Source organism: Alexandromys fortis, unplaced genomic scaffold (assembly GCF_014885135.2).
Source record: "Alexandromys fortis isolate MF-2015 unplaced genomic scaffold, M_Fortis_MF-2015_v1.1 scaffold_73, whole genome shotgun sequence".
NCBI lineage: Eukaryota > Metazoa > Chordata > Mammalia > Rodentia > Cricetidae > Alexandromys > Alexandromys fortis.
The window spans coordinates 4,999,781-5,023,765 of record NW_026067959.1 but is presented as its reverse complement, the minus strand read 5'-3'; the positions used below and the strand labels follow the sequence as shown (position 1 = coordinate 5,023,765).

The window sequence follows — 23,985 nt, the reverse complement described above, 5'->3', positions numbered from 1 at the left end:
AGAGAGGGAAACTGAAGTAGAAGAAGAATGAGTGACTTTGTCCTCTCTCTCTCTCTCTCTCTCTCTCTCTCTCTCTCTCTCTCTCTCTCTCTCTCTCTCTCTCTCTTTTTGTCAAGGTTCTTGGGTATTTAAACAGAAATGCCCTTGATACTAAGAATTTAATCAAAGAAATCAAAGCAATTGCTAGTACTCCAACAGAGAGATACTTTTTCAATGTGGCCGATGAAGCAGCCCTGCTGGAGAAGGCCGGGACCCTGGGAGAGCACATTTTCAGCATTGAAGGTAAAAAGGCCTTTCACAGATGTCTCCTTCAAATACTTTTTGTTGGAAGAACTGCTATTTTCATCTAATGTACTTGCTATATGAATATTAGCTCATAGACTGTACATAAAAACTAACTCAAATATGTGAGCAAGAAAGATAGACAAAACACATGAATAAACAATTTATAAGAGAAATGTTAAGTGATTAGCAAACAGAAGAAAACTGTGACTCCAAACACTTTTGTGTTTTACCTATAAAACAAAACATCAATACTGTTTAATTTTCCAGAAGTCTCTGAGGTGCAAAGCTCACACATGGTTAATAAGATGACAATTTTTTTTTCAATTTTTGAGAGAACAATCTGGCAACATCTATTATAACCATAGATTTTTTTCTTCGTAAGTTATGTATGTCACATATTCTTGAACTTGTTTCTAATAAACATATATACCTTTAAAATAGTGGAAATGCATAGCGATCTCCAGCAGTTTAGTTGGGGAAAATACTTTCCTGATTGTAGCTCTAATGATGCATTTCCATGGCCTTGTGACATCCTCAGGGCAGAACTGTCAGTTATGCAAACAGTCAGGACCTGGAGAATTGGAGCACTCCTTGCAGTTGGTAAAGTGTCTCACATAACCCAAATCCTTGTTCTAGGAACTTAACCCAGATAACTCAGCAATAAAGTCGGTGATTAATCGTGTACTTACATATCAGGTCCTGCCTTAGAAGCTGCCTTCAAATGTATTACAAAGGTTTCCACTGTCATAATCCAACCTTGATCTTCTGATGGTGCACCAGAAATTTCTAACCCTCTGCAAATTTTATTGCGGAGGCATGGTATTTCTGACTTATTTAAATCACCACCAAGAACTAAGGTCTCCTGCAAAAACACAAAACTACTAAGGCATCTGTAGTAGCAAATTTGCTCCAAGTCCATGAGTAAGAGTAATTGCAGTGTAATTTAAGGCTAACTTAAAATGATTTTGGACATTTTTTGTTGTTGAAGACTTTGAGGAACATAAAACTATTTTTTTGTTTGTTTGTTTTTCAAGACAGGGTTTCTTTGTAGCTTTGGTGCCTGTCCTGGAACTAGCTCTTGTAGGCCATGTTGGCCTCGAACTCACAGAGATCCTCCTGTCTTTGCCTCCCGAGTGCTGGGATTAAAGACATGTGCCACCATTGCCTGGCTCATAAAACTATTTCTCCCTCAAACTGTCTCTATGCAATCAGTGTTGATTATTATTATTTGTAATTTTTTAAAAAAGAAAACAAACTATATTTTTTCATTATACATACCAATCAAAGTTCCCACTCCCTCCCCTCCTTCCCTTCCCTCCACATTCCCTCCACCCCAACCCCATCCACTCCTCAGAGCAGTTAAGACACATTGCTTTGGGGAAGGTCCAAGGCCCTCTCTGCTATATCTAGGCTGAGCAAGGTATCCATTCAAAGAGAATAGGTTCCCAAAAGCCAGTACAAGCAGTAGAGATAAACCCTGGTGCCACTGGGAGCGGCCCCTTAGCCTGCCCCAGCCATGCAACTGTCAACCACATTCATAGGGACTAGTTTGGACCTATGTTTGTTCCTTCCCAGTCCGACTGATGTTGATGAGCTCTCATTAGCTCAAGTAAACTGTTTCAGTGGATGATGTCCCCATCATGGACTTGATCTCTTTGCTCATATTCTCATTCTTTCTGCTCTTCAACTTAACTTTAGGGGCTCAGTCCAGTGCTCCAATGTGGGTCTCTACCTGTTTTCATCAGTTGCTAGATGAAGGAAGGTGCAATGGTGATATTTAAGATATTCATCAGTCTGGCTACAGGACAAGGCCAGTTCCAGCACCCTCTCTTCTGTTGCTTAGGGTCTTAGCTGGGGGCAAGGAGAACTTGATGGAATGGGATAGTCGAGCTGGAAGAAGGACAGAAATGAGAGCAAGGAAAGAGATATCTTCATTGAAGGAGCCATTATGGGGTTAGCAAGAAACCTGGCTCTAGAGAAATTCCCAGGAACCCACAAGGATGACCTCAGCGTTATTATGTCTCCTAAGCAAGAGGAGCCCTCACAGTAGTATAGTTTGTGCTATTGAAGTGTCCATGGAGGAACTTGGCTTGCTTTTCATGAGCATTATTGAAACACGACCACCCCGAACCCTGCTGAAAAGAACGTGCCTACCAATAAAGTTCTGCGGTGTTGGACAGCGACTGATGCTTCAGTGTGATCAAAACAAATTTCCCAGCTAGTAAACTCTTTAGTCTTGAGTCCTGGTTTCCAAGAGCTGACACAGGTCTCCCTCAGTCCAGTCTATGGTACAAACTAATCACCAGTTCTTCCAGTGCATCTGAAGTATTTGTGCATCAGGAGCATTAATATTTAAAAGCAAAAGTCACATAGTTGCTTAGCTAGTAGTGATAAATTCACAGAATATCTTGATCTCAGTTTTTTCCCTTAACTAATGTGCTTTCTTTCTTTAATCTAGTTTGATATCAGAAATGGCATAAATATTACACTAGGTTAATTAATACTTAATGGGGATCAAAGCCAATTTTGAACACTTCTTTGGATACTTTCTTAGTAATTTACTCATCCTAGAATCCTCTAGGTTATAGCTGTATATTAACATAAGAACATGTGTGTGCACACACTGAGACAATGGGGATGTTCTATCGAAAACTCATCAAGGCCAGCTGGCCTAGGTATGAAAAAGCCTGGGTTAAAACTGGTCTCGCTGAACATAGCGGACAATGAGGACTACTGAGATCTCAAGAACAATGGCAATGGGTTTTTGATCCTACTGCACTTATTGGTTTTGTGGGAGCCTAGGCAGTTTGGATGCTCACCTTACTAGACCTGGATGGAGGTGGGTGGTCCTTGGACTTCCCACAGGGCAGGGAACCCTGATTGCTCTTCGGGCTGACGAGGGAGGGGGACTTGATTGGGGGAGGTTTAGGGAAAGGGGAGGTGGCGGTGGGGAAGAGACAGAAATCTTTAATAAATAAATAAATAAATTTTAAAAATGTGTGTGTGTATGCATGTGTGCATGCTTACTTGCCGGTGTGTGTCCATGTGTGAAATTTGATTTTAAATTGCTGACAATAATGTAATTTTAAAAAATGATGTTTTCCAGGTACTGTTCAAGGAGGAGACAACTTCCAGATGGAAATGTCACAAGTGGGATTCAGCGCGGACTACTCTCCTCAAAATGTGTGTCTATCAGATAAGTTTAAGCCAATACTTGCCAGAACACACACAGACACAATAGTTTCGACCTAGTAGGAAAAACAGCCATCCCCCGAGCAGTGCAGTGATTCACATTCCTGGGCTCAGTTACTAAGCTTTAAAACAAAAAGCAGTTAAATTCTTCCTTCCCTGTGTCAGAGGAAAATACCTTTTATAATAAAGGCCTTGAATTCCCTATGGCAAAGACATTCTACTAATTCCAGGCATCATCCTTATAAGAATTTCATGGGAATCAAAACCTTTTGGTCCCTGACACAGTTACATTTTACATTGCCACAGTATCGTTTTTGAAGAACACAGAGAGAGAATTATTGAAAATGGGCAATTTGTAAAACCAAGTCCACTGTTTTGGTAGCTTAGCTTTTGAGTTCTTTCTGGTACAGACCTAAGGGATATTTCTTGTTCTCAGAATTCTGCCCAGACATTTGGGGAAAATGAAACACAAAGCAGTACAAAATTTTTGGAAATATGTAGGAATTAATTTGAAATCAGAGAGTGATAAGCAGATCCAAGGACCAAGAACAGCTCCCCCTCTGCCTCCTCTCGTGTTACTGATTCAACAACCCTTAGAGATGTTGAAAAAAAAAGAATTAATTCCTATAAAAATGATAAATGAATACAATTTTACACAAGTATTCCACACAATTCCACGAGTTTACTGCCCATTTACTGGAGCCCCTTCTGAAACCCCCAGCTTAGAGTTTGTGCTTACAATTATGCTTATTCTTAAAATCTTATATTTTTCCTCAGAATGGGATGTTTTTCCATATTTGTTACTTTTTGACCCCACATCATCATATCCTTGTTTCCTTACACCAAAAAAAAAAAAAACTTGACAATTACATCCTTTATTCTGATCAAACCTGTATTCTTAAGGACTTGTAGCCTTTGATATTTAAATTAAGTTTGAGCCAATGCAGAGGCCCCTGATCTGTTTGATCCTCCTATTTATGACTTAGGCTTTGCTTTCTGTTGACTACATTGACTCTCACAGCTACAGGTGAGTTTTCTGGCTGTGCTATGATTAAACCCATGGGACATAGGGGTGCAGATGCCAGAACATTTGAAAAGAAGAATGAAGCACTGTGAAGGCTAGAGCAATAATTCAGCAGGGAAGAGCTTGTTGGACAAGCATGAGATCACACGTACAAATCCCAGGACCCACAAATCAGGAAGGAGCCCATGGTTGCCCATGCATCTGTAACCCTCCCTGTGGGAAGCACATAGCAAGGAGGAACATTGCCGGTTGCTGGTCGCTATCTTTGCTTTAGCTTCACTGAGAGACTCGGTGTCAAGGAAATGAAGCAGAGAGGGATAGCGCAATGCAAACAATGTCCTCCTCTGGCCTCTCTGTGCACAAGCATGCCCATCCAAACGTGCAACTCATACTGCAAGTGTGCAAAGAAGAGAGTTGAAAATGCAACAGGTCATGGGTCTCCCAGGACATGCTAGGGAAGAGCAGCATCCCCTCCCGCCGCGCTCCTCTGAGGTCAGCACTTTCTACTGCTTTAGTGTATCTCATATTCATCATGAGCCTTTCCTGTGAATGTGTGGGATGAGAAGTTCTCATCTGTTTCTTCCATGAGTTCTGAAAGGCACAGCATTTGCAAATGTGTGCCTTTGAATTGAACATGACTATGCATCCATCCTGTACCATGACCTATTGCAACGATTTTTTCATAAAGCATTATAAAAAGTTCTCCCAAGACAGCCTAGCCCAGTGGTTCTCAACCTTCCTAATGCTGCGACTCTTAATACAGTTCTTCTTGCTGTGATGACCCCCCAATCATAAAATTATTTTCATAATCTAACATGCGGGGAGTCTTAGGTAACACCTATGAAAGGGCACCCCCAATGGGGTCAAAACTCATGGGTAGACTTGTTCTCCAGTAAAATCAAAACCTTTCTAAGATACATATTTAGTTTTTACTGTACAAATTTCCTTAAATTTTGATAGTTTATGCCTGAATTCCTTTGCATTAAAGGCGATTTGTCTCAATCTTCATCTCTTCCATTCTTTCAGGATATTTTGATGCTTGGTGCAGTGGGCGCTTTTGACTGGAGTGGAAGTGTTGTTCAGGGGACATCTCATGAGCACTTGATCTTTCCTAAGCAAGCCTTTGACCACGTTCTGCAGGATCGGAACCACAGTTCGTTTTTAGGTGAGACACAACAGTGGTGGGCTGGGACAACTCAGGTTCTTCTTCCTTAAACTCTAACTGAACTGTCCTCTGAACTATCCTCTGCTTATGTGTTTATAATCAGACCTCAGCCCATAGGTAAGGAAAGCTGAGTTTTACACACAAATCTCTGTAGATGTCTGCTAAGCTCATATGTTCAATGATGTTATTTAACTCCACTGCTTCTAAAACATACAAATCTGTTCAGACAGATATTCCTGGAACGTGGCTGTTTCTTCAAAACAGAAGTTGTTCCTAAAAGGCGATATACTAACTAGTGTCCTTTTATTGTTTTAGAGTTCTTAGGGGTTTTGATTGTTTCTTGGTTACTGTGGTTACCATATGATAAGCATCCAGTGATGTTCAGTACTTGCTGTGCGGTATTATATTCCATCCTTCCATAATCCTTTGAGAGCCTGGGACCTTAATAACTTCTATCAACTTCAACAGCTTAGCAAATGATAAATCCAGAATTCAAACCTAGAACTCTATAATTCCAGGACCTGCGTTCTTCCCATGAAGCAGCGTTATCATTTAAATTCATTTATTCATTCATTAAACATTTTTTAAAGGCTACTGTCTTTGCTTTGTTCCTTGTTGCTATAATAAGATACATTAACAAAGGAAATTTAAAGAAGAAAGAATTTATTTGGCTCATAGGGTACAGGGGAAATCAAGGCAGCAGGAGCTTGAAGCAGTCTAATACCCTCTAGATAGGCCCAGGGGGAACACTTCATCTAGACAGCTCTCCACTGAAATGCTCTTCTCCAGTAGAAGTAGATGGTATCAAGTTGACAGTTGATATTAGCTATTAGCCACGACTATAGGTAGTTGAGAACAACCCAGGATCAAGGGACAGCTTCATCCATTGAGGTCCTGTCTACGGTAATCAGAGCTACAACGAAAGGTCAGGACGTCACTTCTAACACCAAGACTTCTGAGCATCTCTGCTTCCTTGAAAGCCCTCTCTGGCTGGCACAATTAATGGTGCTTAACCTAGAATTCCTTCTCTCCTAGGTTACTCTGTGGCTGCAATTTCTACTGAAAAGGGTGTCTACTTTGTGGCTGGTGCTCCGAGGGCAAATTATACTGGCCAGATAGTGCTGTACAATGTTAACAAGGATGGCAATGTCGCAGTGATTCAATCTCACAGAGGGGACCAGGTAAATATCACCACCGAGTGAGTGAAATTCATTTCAGGGATAACTGGGGCAGGTGGACAGTTGAGTAGGTGGAGTGGAAACTGGTGCGTACTGAGTGGCTCCTCTGGGAATGTCGTCTGAATTGACTCATGTCTACGCTAAGTCCCAACAACACAAGGTTCACTGGGATTAAATCCGATCCTGCTATTGCCATTGATTTTATAGGTGTAAGAGAACCACAAACCACAAACTGGTAGGTACTAGATCCTGCATTTGCTTCCTCTTTAGTGGTTTAAAGAAGATTCTTTCTATTTTGAGGAGAAAAAAAAACAGTGACAGTGTTGCAGAAGAAATAAATCACTGATTAATTTTTAAATTCTTAATAAGTATTTGCACAGGCACTCACTGAATATCGATGGATAGGATGGTATTCAGATGCCCCCCTTCTAATTTTACCTCATTTCCACCTAGTTCTCCCATCTTTCCCTCCTGGGAACATCACCTGTGCTGGACCGTGCCACTGGCATTACGTTGTTCATGTTTCCCTTTATCTAGAAAACTCCTTTTGTCCTTAAGTTTCTACTCAGATGATCCTCTCCTCCCTGTCCCCTCCATCCCCCTCCCTATGTTCTGATAAGGTATCCTTATTACAACAGTTTCTGCTTTGTGTTGTTTTTCATGGGAACATGGTTATTTGCGGCCCTTGGCTGGCCCTAGCCCACCTGTCTTTGTCTAAATCACAGCTCCCGTAGCTATTAAGGGTTCCTCTTCTGAATGTGGCCTCTGGCTCACTGGCCTCAGAAATACCCAGAGTTACATGTGCTAGAATACATATGTGATTATATGACTCTTGAGATTAATATGCTTTGCTACTCCAGATTGGCTCCTATTTTGGTAGTGTGCTATGTTCGGTTGATGTGGACAGAGACACCATTACAGACGTGCTCTTGGTCGGTGCTCCCATGTACATGAATGACCTCAAGAAGGAAGAGGGGAAAGTCTACCTGTTCACGATCACAAAGGTAAAATTAAGCATTAAACAGACAGCTTAATTGACTCTAGTACTGATAAATAGGTTAATCTGAAATTTGAAGGAAGGTTATTATTTGGAAATAATTGCTAATTTTCATGCATAGTGTGGCATGTATTTAATCAAATTCAAGGTATCACCATTACTACAATTTTTTAAATGCATTAAAAGGCATGAAGTTTAATATATAGTGTATCCTATTTTCCATGAGAGGTCTGTGGGTATGTGTTCCTATTCACATAAAGTCATTATAAGTACAAATAATTTTTGGCATACACAGACTTATAAATGCTGGTTCATTTTTAAAGCACCTTGTGGCATTTCTTTGAAATGATAGTAACCACTGGGCGTGCTGACCTCTCTATCTCAGTCACTTGTCCTAGCCACTCCGGCAACCTCCAGATGACCCAGAATACTTTCTACATTAGCCTGTCAGAAAATTCCAGTGCTTAGTGTCACACTTAGGTGAACGTCCAAGTTTTGGAATTTCAGATCCCTGCCATAAAACCGAGCTGACTCAAAGAGAGAAAGCATCATTTTTCCAACTTGTAGACAGAACTCTAAATCCATTTCAGCAGGAATCTGGAGCTCAGCAAGGACAGGAGGAAAAGCAAATGAAAGACAGTGGTTGCCATAGGAAACCAGATAGGTATAGGGGGCAGGGAGAGCTCTGCTTAGTCATTGATACTTACTGTATATTGATGCAAAAACTGACCCGTTAACAGAACCAGTGAAAATAATAGTCTGCTGGGAAATAATGTGATTGTTAAGAAATGAACCCAGGTCCACTGCAAGAGCAAAAAGTGTTCTTAATCACTGAGCGTCCCTCCGGGCCCAGCAACACTATCTCTTAATGCTTTATATAACCCAGTTTGAGAAATGAGTCTCTATGAAACTACTATAAACTAGAGAGAATCACACTGACCCAGTTTCTTGGTTGAGGCACTTTGCTACCTTGCAAAGCCATTAAATATTTCCATACTGGAGCACCCAATCTGAAGGAAAAGCCTTTATACGGAAATGTCTTTTCCCTTTGCACAGAATCGTTTAGTGTTGCCTGTCTTGTCGTGGAATGACAGCGACTTCGTTTTCCACTAGGAAATGGAAACTATAATTATATTTACATGTAATATAATTATAATTATGTCACTGTCCAGCATCAGTAAGATCTAAAATAACGGGCTCCCTTGTGCTTTGTACCTACTTTAGCTTCATTCACAATATTAGCCTTTCACCAGAAGTTTTTAAATCAAAGATTTGGAAAGACATGACAGTCCCAAAAATGAGAAAAAGTAGAGATAGAGGACCAAAAATCTAATGTAGGTTTTTTTGGGTACAGAAAAAGAGAATTATTACCTCCTTTAATCTTGGCTTAGGAGCTGGTCTCTTGTGACCTGGATTGATGAAATTTTTATTTGTAAATCTCATCACACAATCATCATCAATTCTAAGATTAAAACCCTATCCATTTTCATGTTTTGAAATCTTGTGCATAGGTTGCTTTGAATTTATTATTATTATTAGTAGTAGTAGTAGTATTAGTATTAGTATTATTATTATGGGTTTCTTTTGAGACAGGGTTTCTCTGTGGGACTGACTGTCCTGGAACTCACTCTGTAACCAGACTGGCCTCAAACTCACAGAAATTCACCTGCCTCTGCCTCCCGAGATTAACGCTCTGTGCCGCCACCACCTGAGAGTTGAGAGTTTTGTGTAACAGTGCCTTCTTTCTTTGCAAGGGCATCTTGAATCAGCACCAGTTCCTTGAAGGACCTGAAGGCAGTGGAAATGCTCGCTTCGGTTCAGCGATTGCAGCCCTTTCAGACATCAACATGGATGGCTTTAATGATGTGATCGTAGGTTCTCCTGTAGAGAATGAGAACTCTGGAGCGGTGTACATTTACAATGGTCACCAGGGTACAATTCGCACCAAGTATTCCCAGGTAACCATGAACAACGTGAAGACTGGGTTCATAAATGCTAGCGCTAGACAGTGTCGTCCAATCTGTGCCTTTTACCTTAAATCTGTGCTCTTTCCATTGAAAAAACAGTAAAGTTTTACTCTATGTTGAACACTATTCTAGTTCTGAGAATGATGTACAGAACAAGACAGACAAAATTCTGCTTTTTGTTGATCTTATATTCTAAAAGAAGAAATATGAGTAAAAGAAAAAGTTGCAATGTTATAGATAATAACAAATGCCAGGGATCAAACATAGAACTTAATTCAGAGGGAAATTTTCAAGTGTTATGTATTATTCAAGTATTGAGAGGCATATCAGAGGACCAAAGGATGGTGAAGAACGCCTCACTAACAGGCAATTTTGTGACGTCTTAAGGAAAGCTTGCTAGGATAGGAATGAAGACCTGAACTTGTCTCATTCCTAGCCCACTGACTTCTCGCCATTTTGTACTGCCTTGTGATTACACATGAAAGATCCACACTGCTTCCTTGATGAAAGAATCCTTGTAAAAGACAGAGATCAGATTAAATACAGAGAAAGAAACCAATAGAATAACCTGAACAATGACCACCTAGAGAATGTGAGGGGCAGGATAGAGACTGTCATTCTGAGTCTGCTGTGTGTACTACAACTTCAAGTGAAATCTGCCCTTCCAGAAAATCCTTGGATCCGATGGAGCCTTCAGGAGCCAACTCCAGTTCTTTGGAAGGTCCCTGGATGGCTATGGAGATTTAAATGGAGATTCCATCACTGATGTATCCATTGGTGCTTTGGGACAAGTGGTTCAACTCTGGTGAGTCACTAAGTGCAAGATTCGGACTCGCTAATCAAAATGACCTGCTGTGTTGTATGATGTGTGTAGTGCCCAATGTATTGTATAAGACTGTAGGAAATGTGTTCATCATGGTTTGCATAAAGGAAAGAATATGCATGGTTTTCCTGAGAGTTGGGGGAATACATATGTGTGTGTGAGTGTGTGTGCATGCATGTACATGTATGTGTGTGTATATATGTATATGTACACACATATATACATATATATGTATATATAAAATTTGCTGACAGGCATGTATCTTTGGCATAAACACATATAGATGCATATGTGCAATACATATATATAGAGAGAGAGGTTTCTTTATCATTAGAGTTATGCTTTTCTTCTTATGTGAAGAGTCAGTGTAAAGAAAAGACAGTCCTTGAAATGATATCATACATGTCATACATGTTTCTAAACATTATTTTCTTACATACAGCCTCCTTTCAGCTTCCAGTCAGGAAACCTCATGAGAAAAATCTTACAGGACACAAATAAAGTGAAACTTCGTATGTGCTTAAAGGCATATTTTAAAATCATTAGTCATAAACAAGATCCATTATTTGGGCTGAGCTGACCTCTTCATTGCCTGCATGGGTGTAAAGTTGAAGGAACAAGAAAGGATTCAAAGAATATATGGTTCAGGGTTTTAAAAATTAGGTCTATGAAGGGCAGGCTCACATGGTTGAAGAACCTGCTATTCAAGCATGAAGACCTGAGTTCAATCCCCAGAACCCATGTCTAAAAGCCAGACATAGCTAGGTGAGGTAGTTCATGTCTTTTATCCCAGCGCTTGGGAGGCTGACGTGGGTGGGTCTCTGTGAGTTTGAGGCCAGCTTGGTTTACATAGAGTGTTCCAGGCCAGCCATAGCCATATAATTAAATGGTGGTGGCACACGCCTTTAACTCCAGCATTAGGGAGGCAGAGGCAAGTGGATCTCTGAGTTCAAGGCCAGCCTGGTCTACAGAGCAAGTTCCAGGACAGGCTCCAAAGCTACACAGAGAAACCCTGTCTCAAAAAGCCTAAACAAACAAACAAACAGTCATAATGTCATGTACGTGATGATGAGGCAGAGAAAATGCCTGGAGCTCACTGGCCAGCTAGCCTTGACTAACTGTCAAGTTCTGGGGCAGAGAGATCATATCTCAATCAATAGACCAACATTGACCACTGGCATCCAGATGCACATGCCCCATACATACATGTACCTACACACACACGGAGAGAGAGAGAGAGAGAGAGAGAGAGAGAGAGAGAGGAATTGAAAAGAAATTGATTATTCAGTCAAGAATACTCATGCATTCATTTTTTCTCTGCTGAAAATATATGCTTTACTGTCCAGACATACTGGGAATAGAAACAGTTCATGGACATTATATGATTTCTGAGTCTGATGCTACTCTGTAGACATGTGAATTGTGCTTTTCAAGAGTAAAATGCAATTTTTTTGACAAGTGAAACTGTTATATGGAAAACCAATAATAGCTTTAAGACTGAGAAACTAGAAAATGCATTTACTGAATAAAGTTAGTTAAAATAATTAAAGAATAGCATGCTAGGAATGTTACAGAGGTTATGTGGCTTCATTTAAAATAATGTATCAAAGCACATACCTGGCAGCCAAAGGCACTGTGCAAGCCTCAAGGCACGCTTTCCCATGTGGTGCCTTTGTATCTACTTATACTGTGGCATTGTTGAGTCAGTGATGCGACCAAGCTTCTGTTTTAAAAGGTGCATCTGATTCTTCAGAAAAAGTCAACACACACGGACTCAAGTAAATGTGCTGAGCTGACTCGTCAAGCTAAGCTAATATTCTGTGGTCACATTCCTACGAAGTGCTGAACTGCTTTTTCTGGATAACTCTAGGAATAATGTCCAGTAAATTTGTAAAAACATGTAAATCAGTGTCATCTGTATTAGGACGAATGTTCGGTCCCTCAAATAGTTGTGCTAAAATTGAATTAAGCATTAGATTGTAATTGAAGCCATGTTACATTTCTTAATAGATGCGTCATGGCTGCATATTAAAGAGGCATCACGGATACATAGTAACTTTTGGAACAGTCTTTCCAGTGATACCTGAAAATCAAAAAGAAATGTTGTCTGGGTCTTTTTGTGGTACTTTTCCAAAGGGTGATATGTCTAATCACTGCTTGCTGCCCTATAAATAGTGGAAAGTGTACACAGAGGTCATTATTGTGAAGTTCAAAATCCAGTAATAGAGAGACTCAGACTATAGTCAGCCTTCAGGTCTCCATTTCTCAGTCATTTTCGTTAATAAAATGGAACTAGAATTTGTTCAACTTCACACCAATGTTGAAGGAGCAAATAAAACTGTCTTGGGTATACAAAGGGAACACCAGGACAGGAAACTCTGGCATCAGTGATGGACTCATAAGCCATATTCTGCCCTCATGGTAGTCGCCACCATCATGGACAGGTGACATTAACCACAGAGGCAGCGAGGCACAGGACATGGCAATATTCATCAGCTCTGGCCCCTCCATCTTCCCTTCTCTCTCTCCTGCCATCTCAAGAAGCAAGAGTGGCACCGACCTCAGGGGGAAGACACAGAGGGGTCCTGACTTAACACTTCATTTGCAAACACGTTTCCGGTTTCTATTCTGTGTGGGTTCAAGTGTTATTTAAATATATATTCTGCAGGCTCGAGTTACCAACAAAAGTCCATTGACCCCTGCTACTATCTTCTGCTTTCAAACAGGAAAAGCTTCTCAAGGTCTAAGACAGTAGAGAGAAAAATTCAGCAATGCTGGCCCTGGGTCCTTTATGTGAAGTTCATGTGTATGCAGAGAGGTACACGTGTTTCCACCTATGTCTTTCAGGTCCCAAAGCATTGCTGATGTGGCTATAGAAGCATCATTCACTCCCGACAAAATCACTTTGCTTAACAAGGATGCTAAGATAACCCTCAAACTCTGCTTCAGAGCAACGTTTAAACCTACTGGGCAAAACCATCAAGTGGGTGAGTTTTAAATAGCCCAACAAGAATGGCTTTGCCTCTGCAGCTTTAGCTAGAGGTCTTGGCCTGCAGACCAGAAGAAATTAGGATCTTTACTGGATGTGCTTAAACTGCCATGCATTCAGTGCCTAAGAGTAGGGGGAGGTTTGTTTGGAGCGTCCTTGCTCAGCCCCAGCTGGTGGCATTCTGCTGCAGAAGACTATAATCACTATGGCATAATCATGGGCTCTGCCTGAGTCTCTCCAACACACGGGTCCCTTCCGGAGATCCTCAGCACACATGAATTTCCTTGAACTATGGCAAGTTCTAAATGATGAGTCACCTACTGCCTATGCCGTTGCCTACATAGGTGTGTTTAATAAGAGCACTGAGTATTATCCCTTTATCCGGGAAGAGGAAAAAGAGAAAGGAATATTCAACTTGTACCCATAGCTTTACCATTTCCATAGTATGAGTCTGCAGTGTGTCTCATGGGGAGGGAGAAAGCACGGGCAGGATGGTGGGCAAATGTCAGCAGGAACTCTCATCCCGTCTCTCCTACAAAGACACGTCATCTCGCAGGACCCGGGTGAGGTGTCGCCTCCTCTTTGACGCCATTCCTAACCAAACAACTACCTCTGTTATCTCAGCATCCTCCAGAGACAGCAAGCCAAATAACATCTCATGAAAAGCTGCCTGTTTTCCCTTGCTAATCTATGGATTCTAATCCCTCCTCCATCAGACCCCGGCTCTTTATTTCAGAACTCTTAGTTCCCAGTGGCACTTAACGAAACTGCAAGTAAATTAACTTAAAGGCTGAAAACAGTCAGGTCAGTAGTTTGTCATAATTACTATCAAGAAATACATGAGCAAGGAGAGGAGCCAAAGTAAGATTCATAACTGGCATAGCTTCCGGACTCCCTGACTCTCAGGTGTTCAAACACTGACCCACCTTTGCATGGCATACCTCATAGGCCTGCCTTGGAGCACACATCCCTCTGAGTAGCCATCATAGTTAAGCTGAAAACTGCCACCATATAAACATTTTTAGGCTGCTCAAAAGATTAAAATGGAAAATGTGTTCTCTGACACATGTGGCTGGCTGCCCAGCTACCTTGGCCCTAAAGCACGTATATGCCTTATGCGTCTTCCATATTTTGAATGTTCTTCATATATTCTGCTGGCACATACTGAAAAACCTGTACCTGCAGAGAAGTCCCTTCCCACTGATTGGCTGGTGAGGGTTTGGGCCTTTCCTTGTCATTGGGAACTCTTACCTTTGACTCTTATCTTGCTGTGTTCAGGTCTACACTGACAAGCTGGTCATAATTTTTCAGTCTGTTGTTTGACAATAATCGTGCACAAGAACAAAATCCCATCTTTAAAACTGCATGACCTATGAAACTACATATTTATTTTTATCAAGCTACTTTTTAAAGAAAAAGTACACAAAGTGTGCTAACTTTGCCCTTTTGACTGTTACCTAGACCCTGTTATTAGTTTTTCCTTTCCATACTTTTTATCATTTACTTTTAGTCTGCCCATTCAATTCTTTCATATTTCAATATCATTATTTATCTCTTTAAGTCACTGAAGCACAAAAATTCCTCAAGGTTGTTTAATGGGGATATTAAAGGTAACATAGATATATATTGTCTTAGAGGTACACTCAACTTTAAAATATTGAATAAGTCTGATAAAGTAATTCCAAATAAGTCAGCTTCTGTAACCATAATTCTGGTGTGTGGCCCGTGGGCTTTCTTAAAGGACGCTGGTCTGACTATTTAGACTTTGGTTACAGTCATCATTTTTCATCACACAGCTGTTTTTCATTTCCACTTTCCTGAGTTGATATTAATAATTTCTAATTGCCAGAGAAACCGCGAACCGAAGAGGGTAGACAAAGTGCTCACTGTAGGATGACTGTTCAGCCTAAGAATATCTGGCTCAAACCTTGGAGCAGCCATGTTGCGCGTCTTTCTCCATGCAAGCATCTAGAACACAGCAGATACTGTATCCGCTCTTTTATGTGATCACAGTTACTTCTTATAATAACAGTTAGAGTAATGGCGTGGGAGTAGAAAGAACATGAACTTCCATTTCTTAGCTCTGACTTCCCGATCTTAGCTCTGACCTTGTCTCCGCTGGGTGAACCCATGCCAATTATTCTGCCTCATCTCATTGAGCTTGCTCTCTCAACAGCAGCAGCAGGCTATCCAGTGTCCGGTTTTACTGGAGAGTGGGTAGCGTATGAGGGTGTGTTCAACTGGAGGCATTCCATAACGACAGCTTCTTCCCTGTGTGTGCCCCATGCTATGGTAGATGAAGCTAAAACACAGGAAAGGGATCCGTTTTCTAGGTTTATCCAATAGATTTTCGGGGGCCAGTGCAACTGTTGTTGTTTTCCGTTGCTGCAAGATGTATTTCTTGGCTCGTTTCTGTTTTTGCTCTGTATTCACGTAGACCGAATCACATGAGACATCTCTGCATTTTCTCGATATCAGACTTTGTCCAATAAAGCAAGGCTGTTTTCGTCTTCAGCGCTCACTTGACGTATTTCTTTGTGATTTTATCATAGCCATCCTGTATAACATGACACTTGATGCAGATGGATATTCATCCAGAGTGACCTCCAGGGGGGTATTTAGAGAAAACAGTGAACGATTCCTGCAGAAGAATATGGTTGTATCCCAAGCACAGAGCTGTTCTGAGTATGACATTAGCATACAGGTGAGACCTCAGGGTTACCTCTCTCCACCCCTTTCTTCTGAGCAACTAATGAATCCAGGAAGTTTAAAATGGGAGTTATATGTTAGAAGATGGCTGCATTTCTTGTCTAGCTCTTTGGACAAGAAACACATTTCTGTTATGCTAATACTTATGTTCACATTCTGACTTTATATGTGTTAGGGACATTACATTTTATTAGGGTGTGCAACTAAATGGGCTAAAAGATTGTTAAAGAAAGCAAGCACTGGGGACTAGAGAGATGGCTGAGCTGGTAAGGACACTTGCTGCATAAGCACCGGGACCTGAATTCAAGCCTCCAGCACTTATGTAAAAATGCCACATTTGGCTCTATGAGTGTCTGTAACCCTGGGGCTGGGAGCATCAGAGCCAAGACAATGTCCAACTCCGGGGTCATCTAGAGACAATGATGAAGGAGAAGATCTGATGTCCTCCTCTGGCTTTCACACGTATGTTCACATACACCACACACACATGTGCATGGGCACATGGCACCCCTCTCCACACACATTGAATAAAGAAAATAAATAGATTCATTAAATAAATTTTTTTAAAAAAAATTAAAAGACAGTGTTTTCTTAACTGACTCATCGGGTGAACTTTCCATTGCCAATTTTATTTTGACCTCTCTCCCATCAGGTAAAAGTTGTATAGTCATTTTAAGCTCCTAAAACTGAAAATCTCAAAAGCAGTTTCTATTACTGCTTTACACTGGGTCAGTGGTTCTCAACCTTCCTAATGCTGCAACCCTTTAATACAGTTCCTCGTGCTGTGGTGACCCCAGCCCTAAAATTATTCCATGACTACTTCGCAACTATAATTTTGCTACTATCATAAATCGTTATGTAAATATCTGTTATGTGACCCCCCAAAGGGGTCATGAACCATGGATCAAGAACCACTGCCCTAGGTAAGTGATGGTAGAGTATGTGGTAAAGATCACCTGTTCTACTATTAGGTCATAATTGTTAGAGTTCACATTGATGTGGGAAATCTTTCCTGTAGGAAACATGCTTCTTAGGAGTAACTTTCCAATCAGAAACTTATTTTTTTTAACTTTTATGGTTTATTTAACTTTATTTTTGTGTGCATGAAGGTATCAGATCCCCTGCAACTGGACCTTTGGAAAGTTGTGAGCTGCCATGTGGGTGCTGGGAATTGAACCCAAGTCCTCTGGAAGAGCAGTCAGTGCTCTTAACCACTGAGCCATCTCTTCAGCCCCCAGAAACTTATTTATAAGCTATATGAAATATCTCCCCAAGCAACTCTGTAATAATATCTTAAAAGTAACAGGAGAAGACACCTGCACATGGATGTATACACAAACACACAGACTCTCTCTCTCTCTCTCTCTCTCTCTCTCTCTCTCTCTCTCTCTCTCTCTCTCACACACACACACACACACACACACACACACACACACAGAAAGAAAAGGAGCTAGGAGTGGGGGAGAACAAAAGGTTGAGAGGTAGGTGAAGAAACCAGACAGGAAGGAGGGAGAAGGAACAGGGAAGAAACTTGGCTTCCATTCTTTCCTGACCTTGTCTAATATGGGATCAAGTTACCCATGTAATTACAGGGTTCATGAAGAGAAGAAAGAAGATACTAGGAATGAGAAGCAAGACCACCCAAGTGCTGGGCACTGACATAGGATGTATCATCTAAATACTTATAATTACTCACGTGTGAATAATGAGATTATTTACCATCCTAGGAAGAACTGCTGCTTCAGATTTTTACTGTAATTGAGTCACCTTAGGTTTCTGAATTGGAACCAAAGAGGAAGTCTTGGTCATCAGAATAAGCCTCCTCTCTGTAACTGATGGCACTTTTAATTTTAATCACATTTGCAGACTTTGTTTTGAAGTTCTTATTACTAAGTAATCTATCATCACCCTCCTCCCATCTTTAGAAGCCCTCTGACGTGGTCAACCCTTTGGATCTGCGTGTGGACATCAGTTTGGAAAACCCAGGCACTAGCCCTGCCCTTGAAGCCTATTCTGACACTGTCAAAGTCTTCAGCGTGAGTGTGCCTTGCTCTTCTCAAGTCGAGGTTGGCTAACGGCTTCCGTAGTTGCTGTGGGGTTAAAGGAGCTAAGGGTGCAGTCTCAATGTAATGACGCACAGAATTCACGGGTATTTCAGTTCCACAAATTAGAGATTTCGTCTTCCACACTGTTTCTGGCCCCAGGAGAGGTGCCAAGCCACCGCCAGTGCTCAACAAATGCTTCTTAAAGAAATAAACAATAAATCGGGCCAAACTGCTTGTGCTCAACACTCACTTAAAAATTCAGATGCCTGTGAAGTTGTTCGTCTCTCTCCATTATATCTGTTTTAATTTAATTCCCCATAAACAAGCCATTACAAGTCACACGTGGTGGCACAGGTCTTTCATCCCAGCACTCAGGAGACAGAGGCAGGCGGATCTCTGGCTGGGTTCAAGGCCAGTCTGATCCATAGAGCCTGTTGCAGGATAACCAGAGCTACAGAGAAAAACCCTGGCTCAAAATAAAAACAAACAGACAAACTATCATCTTGAATCTTGTATTTCGCCATATTTGTTTTTTTTTTTAATTTTGCTAACTATACACAAGCTTCTAAAACTTTGATTTCCCGTGGTTTCGGCCTGTAGGCAAACAGGATGATATTGTATACATTCTGTTATATTTCGTTTTCAACCCAAGAGTATCCAAAGAGGATGATGCCTTTGTTTATTTTAGATCCCTTTCTACAAAGAATGTGGCAGCGATGGACTTTGCATCTCTGACCTGCTCCTGGATGTCCAGCAGCTGCCAGCCACTCAGTATGTTCCCTCTTCCTTTCTGTGCAGGGCACATTACATCGCTTCATTGAAGACAAAATTTTGGGTTTGTTTTTCTACAGAGGAAGTTTTCAGAGTATAGTTAAGACATTTTAAAACTGACTTTCAACTTCTATCATTCTCCTAAGAGTAAAGCAGTGAGAAATACCAACTGCTGGCTTTAAGCATTTCTCTTTCCTGCAATAATTAAAAGCCACCAAGGATGAAGTCCAGCATCATTTGCTTACTTGCCAGCATCATTTTACTATGAAGAAAGTCTTTTTGTTATTAAATAATCATCAAGTAAATGCAAAGAATTTCTTGAATCAAGAAAGGTTTTGGACCGTGGGGTAGTTTCAGCTTCAGTGGTTTTATCTGTCTCTCTTTTCGTGTTTGCACAGAAACCAACCCTTTATTGTCAGCAACCAGAACAAAAGGTTAACGGTTTCAGTGGCACTGAGGAACAGAGGGGAAAGTGCCTACAACACTGCCATCAAGGCTGAGTTTTCCGAGAACTTGTTTTTTGCTTCTTTTTCCATGCCGGTATGTAAGGAACCCACCCCTCCCTAACACAAACACATACGCATCCCTGCTGCCCCCCAGCCTCCCCACACTCCCACTAACCACCCCACACAGCATTTTGCCCCTTCCTCTCTGCCACTCGCTGTCTCTGATACTCCAACCTCTGGGTCCTTCAAGCTGTCTGAAAAACCCAGACATGGCCTGGGCATGCTCAGTCCTACCTTGTGGCTTCCAGTTAGTGAAGCCTCCTGAGAATGCAGTCTGGCTCCGAATCTAGGGCAGCTCTGTTTGCAGCGAGGGTCACTTTTTCCTTTACCCCAGGCCTTGGCAGTGGCAGCTCATAACTTCTCCAGCCTTCTATGCTGTGAGGAGGCCTCCTGTCCTGTGCTGGACAGATGTGATGCACTTGCTCAGTGTCATCCAGTCCCACCACATAGTCCTGGCTTTGCAATGCTGCTACTTCTGGAGCCAGGATGGTGCATTCCTGCAAAAGCATTCTATCGAGCTGACCTGATCAATAAAGCAGGAATACACTTAACCAGAAGAGCCCCTTGCTGATTCCTCTGTTCTCTGGCCATGACCTGAGGGAAAAAAAAAAGGAAAAAGCTATTTTTCAACTGGGTTGCTTGATTAAAGGATATGAAAAAGTTTCTGTATATTTCAAGTTAATGTGAACTTTATAGATTTAAAATTCCAAGCCTGTGCTGACTTCATGTTTAAATGGCCTGTGCCAGACAGCAGCCCTTACATTAAAGACAAAATGAATTGAGAAAAAGTGGCAAAATCTGCTAGTTATTTAAAACACAAATGTGTATTTTTTTCTTTTAAAAATATGCATTTCAAAAACATTATGAAAAAAGTATTACTAAATATAAGACTTCTGAATGTTAATATTAAAGATATTTATGCTTCTGAAATACTAACATTGATTTGCATCTAAGTGCACATTTCCCTAATCCTTTACCTTCTTGAGTGTCTCTTTAGAGTTGGCAATAATAACAACATGTTTAACCACTTGGCTAATACAAGATATTCAAGTCTTTGAGAGCAATTGGTTTCTATTCCAATAGAAACCAACATCACTGCTAAGATGTCCTTGTCTACTTTTCAATGTGGGTATACACACACACACACACACACACACTTAGTTAATTTTCACTTCTTTGGTCCTCTTCAGGTCGACGGAACAGAAGTAACATGCCAGGTGGGCTCATCGCAGAAATCTGTTACCTGTGATGTGGGATATCCTGCCTTAAAGAGTGATGAGCAGGTACAGCTTGCCTCGTCTAACCCTGGCTCTCCACACCTGAGGGTACTCTCTGTCTTGACCGGGCCTCATCACTCAACAACCAGGCACATATGGAAGGGGCTCCCTCACTGGGGTTATTCTCTTTAAATCATTAGCCAAAGTAGCATTTCCTCATGCACCTCCGTCCAAGCGCACAAGCAATATGCAATGCTCTTTTGTGTGACTGTGTTGACCAACATTGGTCGCAGTGCTGTAAGTGAATATCAGATCACCACAAAGCCTGACCGTCCGACAAATGTAGCCGGATGGCCTGAACATCTGATAGGCGTCGACCTCTGCTCTCAGGTGAGCAAGGGGGACGGACACAAGTGGTCTACAAACTTAAAATTTTAGCACATGAAATTCAGAGTCACACTTGGCTGGGGAACTTTCGTCCTGGTCTAAAACATCACAGATGATGAATTTTAATGTCGTATTTAGGTGACTTTTACCATCAACTTCGACTTCAACCTTCAAAACCTCCAGAATCAGGCAACCATCCGTTTCCAGGCCTTCAGGTAAGACACGGGGCAATCATAAACTTATGCCCAGGAAATTTTATAAAATTTCTTTTTAAGTAATTTCTAATACTTGTTTTGATAGTGAGAGCCAAGAAGCAAACGAAGCAGACAATTTGGTCAGTCTCAAGATCCCTCTTCTGTATGATGCCGAACTTCACTTAACCCGGTAGGTGAAGTCGGCTAGACGGGCGGGTAGCTTTTTACACCCTGGTACATAGACCATTGAGCTCATGACTACAGTCCACAATTGGCTCAGTCTTAGCGCATGAATTTAGTGCCTACTTGTCAACTAGATTAGAAATATGCAGACAAACTGATGCACAGGAACACACGAACTTTTTAGGTTTATTGACTCAGAGACTCAGAACAGCACCAGAGGAAAAACGTTTCCATCCCATGTCATGGGTCAATGCCCCGGAAGGTGGGAAGGTACCTGAAATCTGTTCCAAGATGCTGAAACAGACTCTTGGAGGCCTTGAGAGTTACTAACACTTCTCACTGCTCTCTTCATTGTATGGTACTGGATGCCAATAAGGTACCTGTTCTTGGCCATGGAAGTCCCCAGCATCATGTTTTGGACATTGAAGGGGCACAACAAGTAAGAAATGGAGTCTCAGGCTCAATAAGCCGATATGGAAACTACATTAAGACTAGCTTCTTTATGGAAAACCCCAGACGTGACTGCTGATGGTTTTCTTCCAATCAGGAGGAAATGAGGGATTTTCCAAAAGAAGTCATCCATGAAGCCAGGCTTTATTCCTTTTTCTTTCCTATTTCCTTTTCTGCCTTCCAAAGCAGGTCAAGCTGAGGACAGTGGTTAAAATGTTACCAGCCAGCACCAGTTAGCTTGAATTGTCCCAAAAGGCAGGTGTCTTGGGAAATGGGTAACACACAAACCCTACAGGTGTTATAGGATAAACTCACTCTCTGAACTAAGACCTCTGAAAACATTTCCTAGTAAAGTATATGGGCAACCACATACTCTAACTCCTGCCTTGCCAGCCTTGTCCATGAAAGTATAGAGCACACAGCTGTTCAAGAAATCACAAAATAAAATTGACTTAGGAACTCATGCCACCCTGTTTGAAGTTTGAGACACACAAGCAAAGAGAAAAAGAACACGTCTATATCCAGTGAGTCTCAAAGGCACCCACAGAAATGATGCATAGCCCAAGTTATCCAGCCTGATAAGTGTATCAGTAGCTCGAGTTTCCAAAAGACATCTCTCTTGGATAAAATAAGTAATTGGTGGCAAAGCTATGGTGATGTGTATTGCCACATCACCTGAACGTTCTTCTTCTAATGCAAACAATTCTGTATTTTCTCAGACCCATTTAGTGAGAGTCTATTTTTTTCTGGAATGTTCACATGGAATAAATATGGGATTAAAATAGGACTTTACTTTTACTAACATCTTAGCCATGTATCTTATGTGATTGTAATTTTTATTCTAATGCATTCTAGTATTAGAGTCTATGTCTTAAAATATTAAGGTATATGGTAAAAAAATTTTAAAGACATGACTCCTGATCCTATAATCAGGTGGTTCCCCCACATGTTCTCTTTTTTAAAGAATTACATGAATGTATTTGGAAAATGCAAACATCATAATAAGACACAAAATGAAAAGTGAGATTATCATTCTTCAACACTTTGATGACAGTCCCCACAAATGACTAAGAAGACTGTTTTGGAATATCTTCAGTCCAAACAGTTATTTTATGTACAAAGTTACACATACACACACACATCAACAATTTACCTACTAAAGGGAAAATACTAAAAAATTCTTTCATATCTTAATGTGGCTTTAATAGTAGGATATACATATCTAATTTATTCTGTTTCTGGATGAATCATAATTCATACAACCACCCCAGCAGTCATGAGATACTAAGTTGTTTCACATTTTTGTTTGTGTAACCATCAAAAACAATACTGCAAAAAGGCTTTAACAGTCTGTAAACTTTTGAGAAAAGTCCCCACCTACTCATCATGTCCCTTGATAGCCACTTTAATATTGTATACTATGCCATCATGTTCTATGTGTGTAATAAATGTAAATAGAATTATTTTTTAACAGGACCCTCCTGGATGTAGATTTCTGCTGCTGTAACCCTTAAGTACTCTGGAGGAAACTTATGTAAAAAAGTAGAAAAGTGACAGATCTCGTTAAAATACATAAAGCAGACCCTATCAATCAATTTAGGAGTTGGCTGTGTTTAGGGGCTTACATAAACGTTTGGAAGGCAAAGAGGATAACTCATGCACACGTAGCTGAGTTTTCTATTTCAATTCCTAGTCAGGTTTCCCATTTTCCATACTAGGCGGACACACCATTGTTTCCCCTCATACACATAAAACCTTGACAACTACCACATATATTCAGCAGATTTTCCTTTTGAAATTTTGGAAGAACTTTCTTAAAAGACTGAGAGAGACAGGGGCAGACAAAGCGAGAGAGAGAGATAGGAAGAGAAGGAGAGCGAGAGAGGTACAAAGAGATAAGACA

The 23,985-nt window shown here is 41.0% G+C and overlaps 1 protein-coding gene across 2 annotated transcripts in view; it reads left to right on the top strand.

Annotated features, from left to right (window-relative positions):
• Itga2 (integrin subunit alpha 2) overlaps positions 1-23,985 on the top strand; it is a 95,357-nt gene that overhangs the window by 53,373 nt on the left and 17,999 nt on the right. For both annotated transcript variants that reach the window (XM_050152812.1, XM_050152811.1), the window contains 15 exons: positions 117-282; positions 3,392-3,468; positions 5,528-5,666; positions 6,702-6,847; positions 7,705-7,848; positions 9,596-9,799; positions 10,477-10,613; positions 13,479-13,618; positions 16,173-16,324; positions 18,255-18,365; positions 19,063-19,145; positions 19,544-19,685; positions 20,842-20,934; positions 21,394-21,470; positions 21,556-21,639. In XM_050152812.1, the coding sequence (XP_050008769.1) occupies positions 117-282; positions 3,392-3,468; positions 5,528-5,666; positions 6,702-6,847; positions 7,705-7,848; positions 9,596-9,799; positions 10,477-10,613; positions 13,479-13,618; positions 16,173-16,324; positions 18,255-18,365; positions 19,063-19,145; positions 19,544-19,685; positions 20,842-20,934; positions 21,394-21,470; positions 21,556-21,639 (1,895 nt within the window). The remainder of the gene's footprint in view (positions 1-116; positions 283-3,391; positions 3,469-5,527; positions 5,667-6,701; positions 6,848-7,704; positions 7,849-9,595; positions 9,800-10,476; positions 10,614-13,478; positions 13,619-16,172; positions 16,325-18,254; positions 18,366-19,062; positions 19,146-19,543; positions 19,686-20,841; positions 20,935-21,393; positions 21,471-21,555; positions 21,640-23,985) is intronic.